This window comes from Magnolia sinica, chromosome 12 (assembly GCF_029962835.1).
Source record: "Magnolia sinica isolate HGM2019 chromosome 12, MsV1, whole genome shotgun sequence".
NCBI classification, from domain to species: domain Eukaryota; kingdom Viridiplantae; phylum Streptophyta; class Magnoliopsida; order Magnoliales; family Magnoliaceae; genus Magnolia; species Magnolia sinica.
In genome coordinates, this window is record NC_080584.1 from 68,238,736 (window position 1) to 68,254,816 (window position 16,081).

Sequence of the window (16,081 nt, forward strand, 5' to 3'; positions counted from 1 at the left end):
GGGATTGAACGTCTACCATTGAAAACTTAATTATTGGGACCATCCGAATTTTGGATCAAGCTGATATTTGTGTTTCCCCTCATCCAGGTATGTGTGATGATGCGAATAAGTTAGATGACAGATAAACTTCATGGTGAGCCATATAAAGGTTTCAACTGTGGACGTGATTGCCAAAACTGCTTTCTATGGTGTGGTTCAATTGAACATTGAATCTACTCAATTTTGGTCCATGCTCTAAAATTATCTTTGAAAATGAATGCACAGTATAGCGACAAAATGTATATCATGGTAGAACCCACAAAACTTGGTGACCTCAACACACTATCAAGGTCAATAATGGATGGCAGACTAGTCAATCGGCCTCCCAATACAAGATCATTTTCCATGGAATAATTGAACGGGGACCATAATCTTACGTGGGCCATACCACAGGAAACAGTAATGATTGAATCTTCGCCATTAAAAACTTAATGGTGGCCACTGGAATGTTTATTTTCCATCGAACTGGTAAGGTCACAAAGGTAAAGATTTAGATGAAGAGACCACACAAATATCAGCTTGACTCAAAACTTTTATCACCCTAGAGAAGCTTTTAATGGTCAATGATAACTTTTTCTTGTATTGTGGTGCACCTGTGACGTGCATCTGCTTCATTCTTTAGACGGCATGGATGTAGTCATATACATCACAATGGGCTCCACATTCAGGGTCCCACATAGATCTAGATGACATAAATCGTGGTGGTTCCCACATAGTTTACTCGGTACGCTTAGATAGGCAAATCGCTTCCCGCAGGTGCAGCACACGTGGAGCGAGGGGATGCCCACTGTGATGTACGTGTTTTATCCATGACATTTATCGTTTTTCGCAGATCATTTTAAGATATGAACCAAAAGATGAGGCAGGTACAGGTCTTAAGTGGACCACAAAGTGGGGATTGAATGTCCACCATTAAAAACTTCTTGGAAGCTGGAGAAGTTTCCGATCAAGCTGATATTTGTGTTTTCACTTCATCCACGTTTACATAACCTTATTAATAGGTTGGATGGTAAAAAAAAACATCACGATGGCCCTTAGAAAGGTTTCAACGGTGGATGTCATCATCACTGCAGCTTCCTTTGGTGTGGTCCACTAGAGTTGTGAACCTTCTTCATTTTTAGAATCACACTTAAAATGATCTAAGAAAAGGGATGAACGGCTTGGATAAACCACTTACATCACGGTGGGCCTCACAGAGCCCTACACGGACGTAATCGGTCTGGGCGGGGTTAGGACGCAATCCGCGTCCGACGAGGAATAGAGAGACAATGTGAAAAGATTCAGAGGGACCGGAATTCTTTTCAATGGATGCGGATTGGGTACTGACAGGTTGAGTAGCGAAACTCTACTGAAGTGACGTCACCAAGTTCTGTGGGTCCCAACATGATGCATGTGTTGTATCCACACCATCCATATAGAAATATCATTTTAGTGCATGATTCAAAGAATGAGGCAGATCCAAAGCTATATGGACCACACCAAAGAAAATAGTAGAGAGAGTAACACCCACCGATTGAAACCTTCCTAAGGTTCACTGTGATGTTTATTTGAGATCCAATCTGTTCATAACTTAAAACAGACATTAATGAAGGGAAAAAATAAATATCAGCTTGATCAAAAACTTTTGTGGCCCTTAGAAGTTTTTAATGATGGGTGTCAATCTCTCTACTATTTTCTTTGATGGGTCCACTCGAGCTTTGGATCTGACTCATTCTTTGGATTATGCCCTAAAATGATCTCTCCAAATGGGTGGACCGTGTGAATACAAAACATACATCATGGTGGGACCCATAGAACTTGGTGACCTCACTTTAGTAGGGAGTCTCACTACTCAACCTGTCAGTAGCTAATCCGCGCCCCTTTTCAACACCTGTTTTATGCATCGTAGGGCCACCATATTGTAAATGCAAATTCTTCTCCACCATAAGGGCGTGTTTGATTTTCCAATTCACTGGGAAATACCCGGCTAAATGGTAATAATTATTACCCTCCGTAGTTGCCCCACTCTTCCCCGTAACTGATTCGGCGGCCTACTTTTTTGAGGTAAAAATGGCAAATGCTGTAAAACATTTGTGGGTCCCACCATGATGCATATCATATATCCACACCGTTCATCCATTATGTCAGATAAATTTATGAAATAAGCCAAAAAATGAGGCATATCGAATGCTCAAGTGGACCACGCCATAGAAAAATGTGAATTAAATACCTACCGTTAAAAACTTCTTTGGGTCATTGTTTCTTTTGGTATCGGCCAGTTGAGTGTTGGATCTAACTCATTTTTTTTCTCATATCTTAAAATGTTGTGATAAAATAGATAGACGGAATAGATATATCATATACATCAAGATGGGGTCCTAAAATGGCCCATACTACTTTTGAACCGGTATCTAATAAGTGAAATCCCCGTGAATATTCAAACAGGTGAAACCGTAATAATCACCTATTTCCAAGGTATCTACCATCTCCTGGTATCAAACAGGCCCTAAGTTTATCTGTGGGCCCACCATATGGTACTTGTTTCGTTAAACCTGTTAAGCAGGCCTAACTCACCAGAATGAAGAGAAGATACACAAATCAGCCTACTCAGAAGGGCCATAGAACTTAGTGGTTTTGGTTGTGCGACCTGTTGATGCAGAAATATGGTTAGTCTTCCCTGAACCGGTGAGTATGCAAGCTCACCGGTCCAGAGAGCTGTAACTAGATTTATGCATCAACATGACCCGTGTGAACTTTAATCAAGCTTTTTCTCTATATAGTTTAAATAATGGTGCTTAACAAATGAATGGAGCAAATTTTATATATGTAACATGTTAGGTCTTATAATATTTGAGTATTTTATTTATAAAGCATTTCGCCGCCACGTGTGGAGAAGAGGTGAAGTTGGTAAAAGATGTATTAAAAGAAGTCAGAGAAAGCGAGTCCAATCGACGTCATCCTTCATGTTGTAAACTCCACTGTTCCTGTTAAGGGACAAGTCTTTACGAAGAAGGTATTTTTCTTAACCAATGTGGTGAAAAGTAATTACATAGTGAAAATGTTATATATGATAGAAATGTTAATATCCCAGGACTTGAAAGTCTCAATGCATTCTTCCTCTTATTTTCTTCTCTCTCAGCATAAACCAGCAAAGAAAAAATGCCAATTTTCACATCCAAAGCCTTGGGTTTCCTTCTCTTAATCATGATCCAATATCTATTACTCCTGTGTAATCCCAGCAAAGCCGAAGACCCCTTCTACCAATTTTGTGAAAATACAGCTAGTTACAGAGGCAATACCACTTTCCAATGGAACTTGGAAGAAGTCTTCTCTATTCTAACTGCAAATGCTGGTACATCGCCCTTCCTTTATAGGGAGAAAGGTGAAGACCCAGATATTGCCCATGCCCTCTACCTTTGCAGGGGAGACGTTACTGGGGAAGTTTGCAAGAAGTGCATCCATGAGGCCAGTCAAGAAATCACACGAAGGTGCCCTAACAGGACATCTATTATATGGTACGATTCATGTATGTTACACTACTCAGAAAAGAGGATCTACTCAGTTTACGATCCGACAGATAAATCATTAAAAGGATTTAACACGTCGAATACAGAAAACGTTACGGACCCAAATGGGTTCAATCTGGTCTTGGATGGTTTAATGGCTAAGCTTGTGAGAGATGCAACCGAAATCCCTTGGAGGCCTATGTTCGCGACTGGGGAAGTGAAATTTACGAGCTTTCAGACGATATATGGGCTTGTACAGTGCGGCCAGCATTTGGCAAGAGATGACTGCAAAAATTGCTTACAACATGCTATCTCTGAGATTCCGTCATGCTGCAAAATGGAAAGCAAGGTGGGAGAGTTTTAGGAGCAAGTTGTAATTTGAGATACGACGTGCAGCGTTTCTACGCAGCTGATGCAGCACTGCCTCCACGGCCTTCTTCCACAACTACTACATCAGGCAAGTTCTTGAGGCCTTTTTCACCTCATGTGGTTATCTGAGGAGAGCTAGAAAACTCAGAAAGTGTGGGTTTTTGAATTGTGTAAGCCTAAGTTAAAAAGACACAATTGTGAAGGTTTTAGGTGAACTCATGAAATCTATTTTGTTAGTGAACGCTAATATCCCCTGTGTGAGGGTATTAAGAGTGGAGTAACATTTTATGTGGCTGTTGTGAAACAGTTGGTGTATACACAGGCGAACCACTATAATTCTTTGTCTTATGGTTTGAATACTTGCTTAAGTTTTATATCTTATATCATTCAAGTTTGTGGGATGTATGTGTGGATGTGAATGTTGTAAAATTTACATTTCAAGCAAGTGTGTGTAATGTTGTAATAATTTAGATTTAAATTCCTGTAATTTATTTCAATTCCTTGCTATTTATTTATTTCTCTTCAGATTGAGTTTTTAATACAAAGGACGTTCTAGAAATAAGGTTGTCTTGCCATAAACCCTTGGTTTTTATGGTGTAAGGTTGTCCTTAGAACTAAATTCGTATCAACCTCTCAATACTTGTTTATTGAGGTTGATTTTATTTCAGCATTGTGAATTGATTTATTTTATTTGGCTATCTCTTTATTTTATTCCGTTGTTATAATTATAATTTGGCATAGTCATATTCACCTCCCCTCTAGGACGTATAGCTAGGCTGTTTCAAGTGGTATCAGAGCTTAATAAATCACTCTCATTACTTTTTATTTGGATTTATTTCCTTAGCTAACGATCTAAGCTATATAAAAGATGTCAAATTTGGATAGCCTATCAGTCACTAGACCTCCACCCTTTGATGGCTCCAACTATGCTTCTTTGAAAGTTAGGATGAGGATCTTCCCCAAATCAATGGATGAGAGTGTGTGGCAAGACACAGTGACTGAATGGAATTCTCCTATCACTGAAGTGATTGGAATCGATGGTTCAAAATCAATGAGAGTAACTCCTTATTTCTCTTGGACCACCCTTCAGAAAAATGAGAGTAGTGCCAATGCAAAAACACTAAATGCAATCACTTGCGCACTATCACCGGATGAGTTTAAAAGAACCATATCCTGTGATACTGTAAAGCAAGCCTGGGATATATTAGAAATAACATACGAGGGTACTACAATTGTAAAAAAAAAAAATCTAAAGTCCAACTCCTCACAACCAAATTTGAAGAAATTCATATGGAGGAAAATGAAATGTTTATAGACTTTTACACAAGATTAAATGACATTGTAAACTCAATATGGGGTCTTGTCGATAAAATCCCATAAAGTAAAGTGTGTGCAAAGATACTACGCTCTCTTCCTGAACGGTTCAACTCTAAAGTAACCGCGATCCAGGAACTTCGTGATACGGATAATATGAGGGTAGAAGAACTAGTTGGTTCTTCACAAACCTATGAGTTAAACGTTAAAGCTCCTAAAAGTAAATCCATCGCTCTTAAATCTTCTAAAGGTATTTATCAAGAAAACTTGGATTTAGAAAATTCTGAAGACGATATGGCTCTTTTAGCGAAAAAGTTTTACAAGATTTTCAAAGCAAGAAAAGGATAGATTTTCAAAAATCAAATGATAAGAAAAGATCTAAATCTAAATCTACAAATTGAAAGTCTTTGAAAGATAGTCAATGTTATAACTGCCAAGAGTACGTGCACTTAGCAAACAAATGTCCTAAGAAGGACAAAATAAAAAAGAAGGGTATATTGGCTACTTGGGATGAATCATCTGATCCTGAAGCTTCTTCTGAATTAGAAGATTCTGAAACTGGGTCGAGCAATGAAGTTAAAGCCCTTATGACTCTAGCCAAGTTCACTTTTTCAGATCATGATGATTCAACTAGTGAGAAAAATCTGAATAGTGAATGTGAAAATGAAGATGATCTTCAAGATGCTTATAATGCCCTATACAAGGAAAGTTGTAAAATTGCTGTCAAACTTAAACTTCAAAAAGAAAAGTTTTTTAAACTCAAAGAATGTTTTGAATTACTTGTTTTAGAAAAATTCCAAATTACAGATTGTTTTGAAAAATCAAAATGCGATTTAGAATTCAAAACCTTCCTAATTGAAAATCTGAAATCTAAAAATGAGAAACTTAAAAATAAAGTATCTTCTCTTCTGAGTTTAAAGGACACATGGAGATATGCCCAAGGTGATCCAAAGTTAGAAAAACTATTATCTGGATCAAGAAAATGTGGCGATCGATCTGGGTTGGGCTATGATAAGAATATACCTCCTAAACAAAAGAACACTCCTCCAAAGTTTGTGAAAGGAGAGACCTCAAACTCAAAAGGGAAAAGTACTTATCAAGGTTTTTCTAAAAGTATAAAAGCTTTTCAAAAACCTAAAAGCAGCTATGTCAACTTTAAAAATCAGAACCAAAACCCACTAGCTGAAAAAATGGTTGATTTATTCAAAGAGCTCTTAAAATCTAACTTAGTAGGTCATTCGTACAACAACAGACAGAAGAAGACCAACTATACTCCTAAACCCAAAACAGTTCTGAAATGGGTTCCTAAAGTTGCTTGCTTGGTTGCCCACACTGCTTTCAAAGCAACAAGCCATTCAAAGTGGTACCTAGATAGTGGATGCTCCAGGCATATGACAGGCGACAAGGCTTTATTCACCAATCTAAAAGATATGATTGATGGGTCAGTCACATTTGGTGATGGTAGTAATTGCAAGATTATTAGCAAAGGTACAGTCCAACTCTATGACCTCCCTTTATTTAAAGACATTTTATATGTTGAGGAGCTAAAACACAACCTGTTAAGCATATCTCAAATATGCGATAACAACCATAGTGTGAAATTTTCCAATCAAGGTTATGAAATAATAAACAAAAAGGGTTCTGTTATATTAACTGGTCACAGAACTTCTGAAAACAGCTATATTATAAGCGATGGTAGCTCATCTAATCAATCGTGCTACATGGTCCATACCGAGGAGACAGATTTATGGCATAAACACCTTGAACATGTACACTACCGGAATTTATACAGATTGAGCAAAGTAGAACTAATTAGAGGTCTACCAAAGTTGCAAAAAGTAGACACAATATATGGTGAATACCAGTATGGTAAACAAACTAGGAGCTCTCACAAAAAGGTGAACTCCAATGCCACATCAAGACCACTCGAGCTACTCCACATCGATCTTGTAGGACCAACTAGAACGGAGAGTTGAGGTCGCAAAAAATACATCTTGGTTATCGTAGATGATTATACCAGATTCACTTGGGTAACGTTTTTAAGGGACAAATCAGAAACCCTTGATGAAGTGAAAAAGATCATCAAACAAATCTAAATTGAAAAAGGTTCTCATGTCAGTAAGATCCGTAGTGATCATGGATCTGAATTCGAGAATAGTAGTTTTGAGAAATTTTGTAGCGATCGGGGAATATCGCATGAATTCTCTGTGCCCAAAACACCACAACAAAATGGAATTGTGGAAAGAAAAAATAGAGTGCTTCAAGAAATGGCAAACGTAATGTTAAATAGTATGAAGTTCCCTAGAAATCTTTAGGCTGAAGCAGTGAATACTGCCTGCTATATTATTAACCAGGTTTATACTTGTAAATCTAATAATAAAACGGCTTACGAACTTTGGTTTGATAAGAAGCCTACTGTTAAATACTTTCGGATTTTTGGCAACAAGTGCTATATTTTACATGACCGTGAAAATTTGGGAAAGTTCGACACTAAGAGTGATGAAGGGATCTTTTTAGGATACTCTTTAAACAGTCGTGCATATCATTTATTGAACAACAGGAACGGTGTGATTCAAGAGTCCATTAATGTGGTCATTGATGACCAATTGAATACACCTGCCCCTAGTCCAGATAATGATGAAGTTCTTTTAATTAACAAACCAGATAATTCATCAAATCAAATTAATTCTTAATTAAGGACTGTTAAAGATCATCCAACTACTCAGATTCTTAGAAACCCTCTCACTGGTGTGCGCACTCGTAGACAATTAGAAGACATATGTAATTATGTATGTTTTACATCCCAAATTGAACCATCTAACGTAAAAAAAGCTCTTTCTGACGAAAACTGGATAGTTGCCATACGGGAAAAACTTAATCAATTTGTTCGTAATGATATCTAGTATCTCGTTCCTAGACCTAAAAATAAACACATTATCGAAACAAAGTGGATTTTCAAAAATAAGTCTGATGAACTTGGAAATATAATTCGAAACAAGGTAAGACTGGTTGTACAAGGGTACACTCAAATTGAAGGCATCGATTATGATGAAACCTTTGCCCTAATTGCTCGCCTTGAATCAATCAGACCTTTTATATCCATTGCATGCTATAGAAAATTTAATATTTATCAAATGGATGTAAAGAATGTCTTTTTGAATGACGATTTACATAAAGAGATATATGTTGAACAACCTACAAGGTTTGAAGATCCTAAGTTAATTGATCATATATACCATCTTAAAAAGGCTCTCTATAGTCTAAAACAAGCTCTCAGGGCATAGTATGAGAAATTGACTAAGTTTTTACTCAGTCATAATTTTCAAATGGGTAGTGTCGATAAGACGCTTTTTGTTAAGAAACACAACAATGATATTTTAATGGTTCAGATATATGTTGATGATATTATTTATGGATCAACTTGTACTAACATAACTATTGAGTTTGCAAATTTAATGAAATCTAAGTTCGAGATGAGCATGGTTGGAGAATTAAATTATTTCCTAGGGTTACAAGTAAAACAACAACCTGATGAAATTTTTATTTCTCAAACCAAGTATGCTTTGAACTTGATTAAAAGGTTTAGATTTGAGAATGGTAAGAATTTTGATACTCCCATGAGTACAACTTTAAGACTCTCAAAAGACTCTACAGGTAAAGATGTACTTCCTAAATTGTATCATAACATGATTGGTTGTTTACTTTATTTAACTACTAGTAGACCTGATATTGCTTTTAGTGTTGGTATTTGCGCTAGATATCAGTCTAATCTTAAAGAATTTATTTAATTGTTGTTAAGCAAATTATGCGATACGTCGCAAGTTCTGCTAATTTGGGTCTTTGGTATCCATATGATACTAATGTTCAGTTGGCTGGGTACTCAGATGCTAATTGGGCTGATAATATAGATGACAGAAAATCAACTAGTGGTGGTTGTTTTTATATTGAAAATTGTTTGGTTTCTTGGTTTAGCGAGAAGCAAAGTTCTATATCGCTTTCCACTGCTAAGGCTGAATACATCGCAGTAAGCAATGCATGTACTCAGCTTATTTGGATGAAACGTATGTTAAGCGATTATGGAATTGCACAGGACTCAATGGTTTTATATTGCAATAATTCCAGTACAATAAATATTTCTAAAAATCTAATCCAGCATTCATGTACCAAGCACATTGACATTAGGTATCATTACATTCGTGAATTAGTGGAAGAAAAAATAATATCTGTGGAATACATTCCAACCGTGACTCAACTTGCTGACATTTTCACTAAACCATTTGATAAAAGCAGGTTCAATAAATTAAAGTTTGACCTTGGTATGTGCAATTTATATTGAATATTCTTGCATAATTGTAACATATTGTATATATGTTTATTTATTTTTATGGTTAAATTTTTAAATTCGCTGAAAAATACAATTTTTGGCCGGTACTCGACCAGTCGTGGTCGTACACGACCAGTCGTGGTACGACCGGTCGTGTATTTTCTAAGACCGGTTGTGGAGTGCGCTGACCTCTTTAATTTGGAGAAATTTCTCTTCTTCCTCATTTTCACTTTTCTCTCCAATAAGTCGAGCTATGACTAGTCGAACCCTAGTGTTCGATTCAACCAGGTCAGAGCATTTTGCTTGTCTTTCTTGTAGATTCATGGTTTATTTTCTTCAATTTCTTCATTGGAGTAGTTGATTTCAAGTTTGTCTTGAGCTTTTTGGGGTTTTCTTCTCCATTTGCTTATCTAGAAAATCCCATCTCTACTTGAGATTTCTTGTTTTTATTCAAGAATATGGACTCTAGAGGGAAAAAGAAAAATACTAGAGGTCCCTCATCATCCAGATCAAATCCTATTACAAGACGCCATCTTTGGTCTCCCGAAGATGATCCATATTATGTGCGTGATTTGCGTCTGCATAATGTCATTGTGGAAAAAGCCGTTGATTTGGATCACATTGCTCGTTTCGGTCTCCTTCCTCTTCTCCAATCTATAAGTTAGGATAACATCCTACGTTGGGGCGGGGCGGCATACCTATCCATTGTGCAGAGCATGTTTACATGCATATCTAAATTTTCTACTGAATAATTAACTTTCTCTATTGCTACTAGAGAAGGACCTTTTCCTGTTGATCATCATTTAATTTCAGGCCTTATGGATATACCTGTTAATAATGATGGTATTCCACCTAGCACTCTAGCTAAGAAAGTTTCTGAATATAAAAAACGTATTTATACTAGAGCAATTTGTAACATGGATGCTCAATGGACTCAGAACGGGAATGCCCTCGCAATCAAATATGTGTTACCCAGATACAGAGTTTTGCATCGTATCTTTACTTCTAATCTGTATCCTCGTTCTGGTAACAAACAGAACTGACTGCAAATGTTTGTCTGCCCTCTTTAATATGTCATTCCGTCATTCAGTTCCCTATCCATCCAGGTCATAGTGATCTTCCCTTTGCTTACTTAATGACTGTGTTAGCTACTCACATGCTAGTCGCTATGCCTGTTGGAGAGGCTCCTATCCAACACCTCATTTTCAATAACTCTAACTTAAACAAAATGAAGTTGCGATTGGCTGAGGGCCAAGTAGATGTTGGAGAAGGTGGAGCAGCAGGTGTGAATGAAGAAGAGGATGATAATCTTCCTCCAGACAATATTAATATGGACAATATATTTGATGAAATATAATCTAAATTTCGAAATGATCCTGACTTTGTGCCGCCTGGCTTTAATGAGAGATTGTGTTCTCTTGAGGAACAGGTGGCTGAAATACATGTAACCCAAACTTCTCAATTTGCTTATATGCGCAAGTATATGTGGCGCTTTACTAAGGATTTGTACAAAATTGATCCATCTATTCCTACTCCTTCAGGATCTGACTGAATGTTTTTATTTGCTGGTCTGTGATAACTCATATATTATTTTGCTTTATCTTGGTTTGTATGACTGTTTTTATTTGTCTATGGACCTGACTGGTCTTTGATATTTGGATGTATGGACTTTATTTCATCTCTTACTTACTTTGCTCTCCTAATTATCTTTATAATCCTTGTGTTCTTCCTTTGTCATTTTGTGATAAAAAGGGGGAGAAGACTTTTTGAAGCTAATTGGCTATGGATTAAGTAGTATTTTTTTATTTTGAATATCTATGTGTGCTACTTAGGGAGAGTACTAAGTATAGAGGAGTATAGAGGAGACTTGCCTCTAAATGAATGTGTGTGCTAGTTTATAATAACAGGTGCATGATTCTTTATTGAACATGTTGTGCTTCTCTTATTTTCTTTGAGAGTGTTTTGTCACAAATTTGACAAAGGGGGAGATTGTAAGTGCTATGGTCTCATGCTCCTTCAGTTGTCAAATGTTGTTGTGCCAAAACTCTATTTGTGTCTTGTGTTTGTATGTTGTTATATATGTTCCAGACACTGCTTCACAAGTGCTTCAAGTTAAGTACAATGATCGACTTCAAGCCAAGTCAAGACATGTACTGTAAACATCAATGTTCAGAGCTACATCAATAAAGAGTACAAGACTCAAGTACATTTCAAGACTCAAGAGCAACTCAAGTTGAAGTTTGATGTCAAGCTTTCGAAGATCTCAAGATCAAGCTACATCAAGTAGAGATCTCAAGCTTTATAAAGTTCAAAGGTCAAGAATCATTTGATAGAATGGAGTTTCAATGTCCATACTTCATGCCCCAGGTATGATTGACCTTAGATTAACCTTAGGGTAGGTTATTTCAGATACATAATTCAAACTGTATGCTTATATATGAATTTGGTCTGTTCTAAGACTAGTCCTAGACCTTGTTCGACTAGTCTTAGCACTGGTTCGATTAGTCCAAGAAATTTCATGACCAGTCCTAAGTTGTTGAAGATTTTTAAAATTTTTTGGTTAGCCCACGACCAGTCCTGGAGGTCCTTCAACCGGTCGTAGGTGTGTTCATGACTCGAACTTCGACCAGTCGTGGGTCCTCGACTCAAACTACAGCGACCAACTCATGCAGTCTACGACCAGTCCTGGGTCATCTACGACCAGTCGTAGGTGGTCCACGACCAGTCGTAGACACCCCACGATCAGTCGTAGAACGATTTTCAAAGATCGCGCTTAAAAATTCAAAATGCCGTTAAAGCTACGACCAGTCGAAGTTTCCCTAAGACCAGTCGTAGACGTGATTTCTGCTTCTATAAATTGAGCACGAATCTCAGAATTTCATAACTCAATTCAAAGAAATTCAAGGCTCCACTCTGAGATAAGTTAGTGTTCATTTTAAGCTACTTTGTGCATAATTAATATTTTCTTTTGTTAGCTTATTTTTATTTGATTTTGATCTACATTCCAATCTGATTTGAAAAGGAGAAATTCTGTAATTCCTTCTTCTTGGAATCAAAATCAAATAGAGCTAGCCCATTTGATTTAATTTAAAATCAATTAGAACTTAGAACCATTTTAAGTGAGTATTGGACATTGAACGTTGATTCGAACTTCTACTCCGATTGGTTCTTCCGGGCTTCTATGAAAGGAGAAATCCAGGTATTTTACGTTTATGTAAAATTTCTATTCTTTTGGTTTTTGTTTGAGATTCGGCAGAAAAATCTCATTATGTGGTTATCTGAGGAGAGTCAGAAAACTCAGAAAGTGTGGGTTTTTGGATTTTGTAAGCCCAAGTTAAAGAGACACAATTGTGAAGGTTTTAGGTGAACCTGTGAAACCTATTTTGTTAGTGAATGCTAATATCCCCTGTGTGAGGATATTAGGAGAGGAGTAGCATTTTGTGTGGCTGTTGTGAAATAGTTGGTGTACACACAGGCGAACCACTGCAATCCTTTGTCTTGTGGTTTGAATGCTTGCTTAAGTTTTATATCTTATACCATTCAAGTTTGTGGGATGTATGTGTGGATGTGAATGTTGTAAAATTTACATTTCAAGCAAGTGTATGGAATGTTGTAATAATTTTGATTTAAATTCCTGCAATTTATTTCAATTCCTTGCTATTTATTTATTTCTCTTTAGATTGAGTTTTTGATATAAAGGACGTTCTAGAAATAAGGTTGTCCTGCCATAAACTCTTGGTTTTTATAGTGTAAGGTTGTCCTTAGAATTGAATTCGTATCAACCCCTCAATACTTGTTTATTGATGTTGATTTTATTTCAGCATTGTAAATTGATTTATTTTATTTGGCTATCTCTTTATTTTATTCCACTGTTATAATTATAATTTGGCATAGTCCTATTCACCCCCCCTCTAAGACATATAGTTAGGCCGTTTTAGGACTGATGTTGTACAAGTATGACATCTAACCCATCCTGTCACGCCCCAAACTTGGAAACCCGGCTCACAAAATTTTCGATCTCTGAATCCAGTGCCTACAGTCTCCGTAGTACTATTAAGGGTCAAATATTGCATATTAGACCCCAGTAATCACATAGTTTTACGAACATGATAATGCTTAACGTCCTATTTTAATCATGTTTTTAGTTGTAAGGTGAATTTAGGAGCTTGGACTTAAAAGAGTGCTAGCCTAGATTTAACGCTCAGAAATCACCAAGGTAAGGGACAGACCTCAGGGGACCAAGATCAAAGAGTTTACATGCCAAAGATCCAATAAAATCAAGTGATTGAAGTTCAAGTGGCCTGAAAGTTTTTCTGAATGCAGGATCATAGGGTTCCCACCATCCTTTCGGCTTAAAACTTTATATATGGCCCGAGGGCCATAAATTAACCGTACACATCAAATTTCAGCCATTAGATCGATGTGAAAGTGACCCAACAGATAGATCATCCCACAGATATCTGATTTGGGGTCCACATGATATCAGGATATACTTCAATTTTGGTCTCAACCCCTTAAATGAGGTGGTAAAATGGATGGATAGAGCATATTTCATATATACATCATGAGTGGACCCCACTGGCAGCGCCAGTGCACAGTGCACAAGTGCACACGATGTGCACTGGACCGAGACAACCGGTTAGTGCCCACTGACCCGATCCGTCTCACACATGGAGACAGCAGGCGGATGCTGTCCATCCATTTTTATGTAGTGGGCCCCTCCCATCACCCGTATCAATGATCCGAACCATTCATTCACTCTAGAGGGGGCCCACGCCCCTTGTCAAGCTTTCCTTTTAGCCCCGTGCACATGTACACACGTGGATCATCAGAAAACACAGGATGAATGGCGAGTTGATTTTATACAGTGGAATACACCAAAACTCGACCAAAACTACTCCTTTCCGACTGAAATTTCATCAGGAATCTAATGAGCGGGGTGGATTTTCGATAAAACATCACTGTGGGGCTACCAAGCATGTCAGCGCAAGAAAATTTGCAGGAAGCCCGCATCTGTGAAATTCGGCCGCAGTGAGGCGTTGTACGGCCTAGATAATCGTCGGTTGAATGATTTGAACCATCGAAAAGATCGAGCAGGGGGTCTCTACCCCAACCATGGAGCTAGAATGGGTTTCTTGGCCGTGTACCGTCCAAAACTCCCATCCAAACGCAGCTAGTTTGTGTTTTTCTTTGCTGCGCATGCTGTAGCTGCGTAAAAGCTCTCCCATCGACTTCTATGTGGCTATAAAAAAAGAGAGAAGGACGTGGGAGAGGGTATCTGATCTTTGGGCAGCCGTGAAGGCGAGCTTGGGTGTGAATAGAGGAGAGAGAGACCATGGGCTGGCCAAAGTCTTCTTCTTCTTCTTTATCTTAGTCTTCTGCTCCTTTAATGTTTTTGTTTTAGGGATTTTAGTTAACCATGTTTATGATTTGCTAAACCTCTTGTGGCATGATGGGAATAATTCTACGGCTCTGATTGATGTTAGACTGAACTTATGTCGATTTTAGTTTAATTAATAGAAATACTTTCAGTTTTTAATGGTTTGTTGTGACTAAAATTACAATAGATCTGTAATGGCTTTGAGTATTTCCTTTCCCTTATTTTTTATTGTGAAATCAGGAAGCCCTATTGTTCACCATTACCCCTTAAACATGGTTGGATGATGGAATCCTTCCTAACATTCATACATCTTTTGATTGGTTATGGATTGGTTTAGTTTTGTTGTTTGCTTTGTCTCATGGGCATGGTTTTGTGAAGGAATCAACTCTAATCCTCGCACCTTTCATCTCTTTGAAAACTATGTCAAAAGAAGTTCAGATTGTGCTTTAGTGATATATCTTTCAACTGAATGAAGATAGGACTCGAAGTCTAGTTGTGTTCATGAATCAAGCATAAATCTCCCTGATCTCTGCAAGTGGATCCTCTGAATCCCTAGTTTCTCACCTTTAAATTCTACAAATTTTAGTTTCCTATTTCACCATTATACCCTCATATTTACTTGATTTAGATTTCATCTCATTGTAGTTCTAGTTCTGGTTATTTTTAGACTATGTACAGGTTTCAGTCCCTGTGGATTCGACCTCGGTCTTACTGAGTTTATTACTACATCACAACCTTATACTTGGGGTGTGAACAAGTACCCCATTCTCAGCTCTCAGCACCCATACTCCAGATTCCGATCCTGGGATCCTACAAGGAGGATTTTTTCAACGTACACTTATCTCGTAATAAGCATAACCACAAGTTTACCTAAATCACAAAGGCAACATCATCATCACATATCTACTAATATAAACATTTGAATACAGTGCTGAAAGAGAAATACATATATCGTAAATCAAAGCTCTAGAAGACAGCTGCATGCTCTAAGCTCAACGCTGCTGCGACCTAATGCCACCTGCACGCATCTATCATACATAAGCTTATAGAAAGCTTATAGGGTGGTGTAAGTGTGTGCGCAAAATAAGTGTCAAGTATATAATATTAGAGCAATGCGGAAGCATGCTGGTAAGTCCATAAATACCATCAGTCTTATCCAGGCTATGCAAT

At 37.5% G+C, this 16,081-nt stretch overlaps 1 protein-coding gene across 1 annotated transcript; it reads left to right on the plus strand.

Annotated features, from left to right (window-relative positions):
- The first annotated feature begins 3,177 nt into the window (after positions 1-3,177).
- Positions 3,178-3,888, plus strand: LOC131220205 (cysteine-rich repeat secretory protein 38-like). Its single transcript, XM_058215168.1, has one exon. The coding sequence runs from the start codon at positions 3,178-3,180 to the stop codon at positions 3,886-3,888; it is 711 nt and encodes a 236-aa protein (XP_058071151.1).
- The last annotated feature ends 12,193 nt before the right edge of the window (positions 3,889-16,081 follow it).

Excerpts from the sequence above, each read along its gene's own strand:
- LOC131220205 (XM_058215168.1), top strand. The coding sequence starts at position 3,178 with ATGCCAATTTTCACATCCAAAGCCTTGGGTTTCCTTCTCTTAATCATG.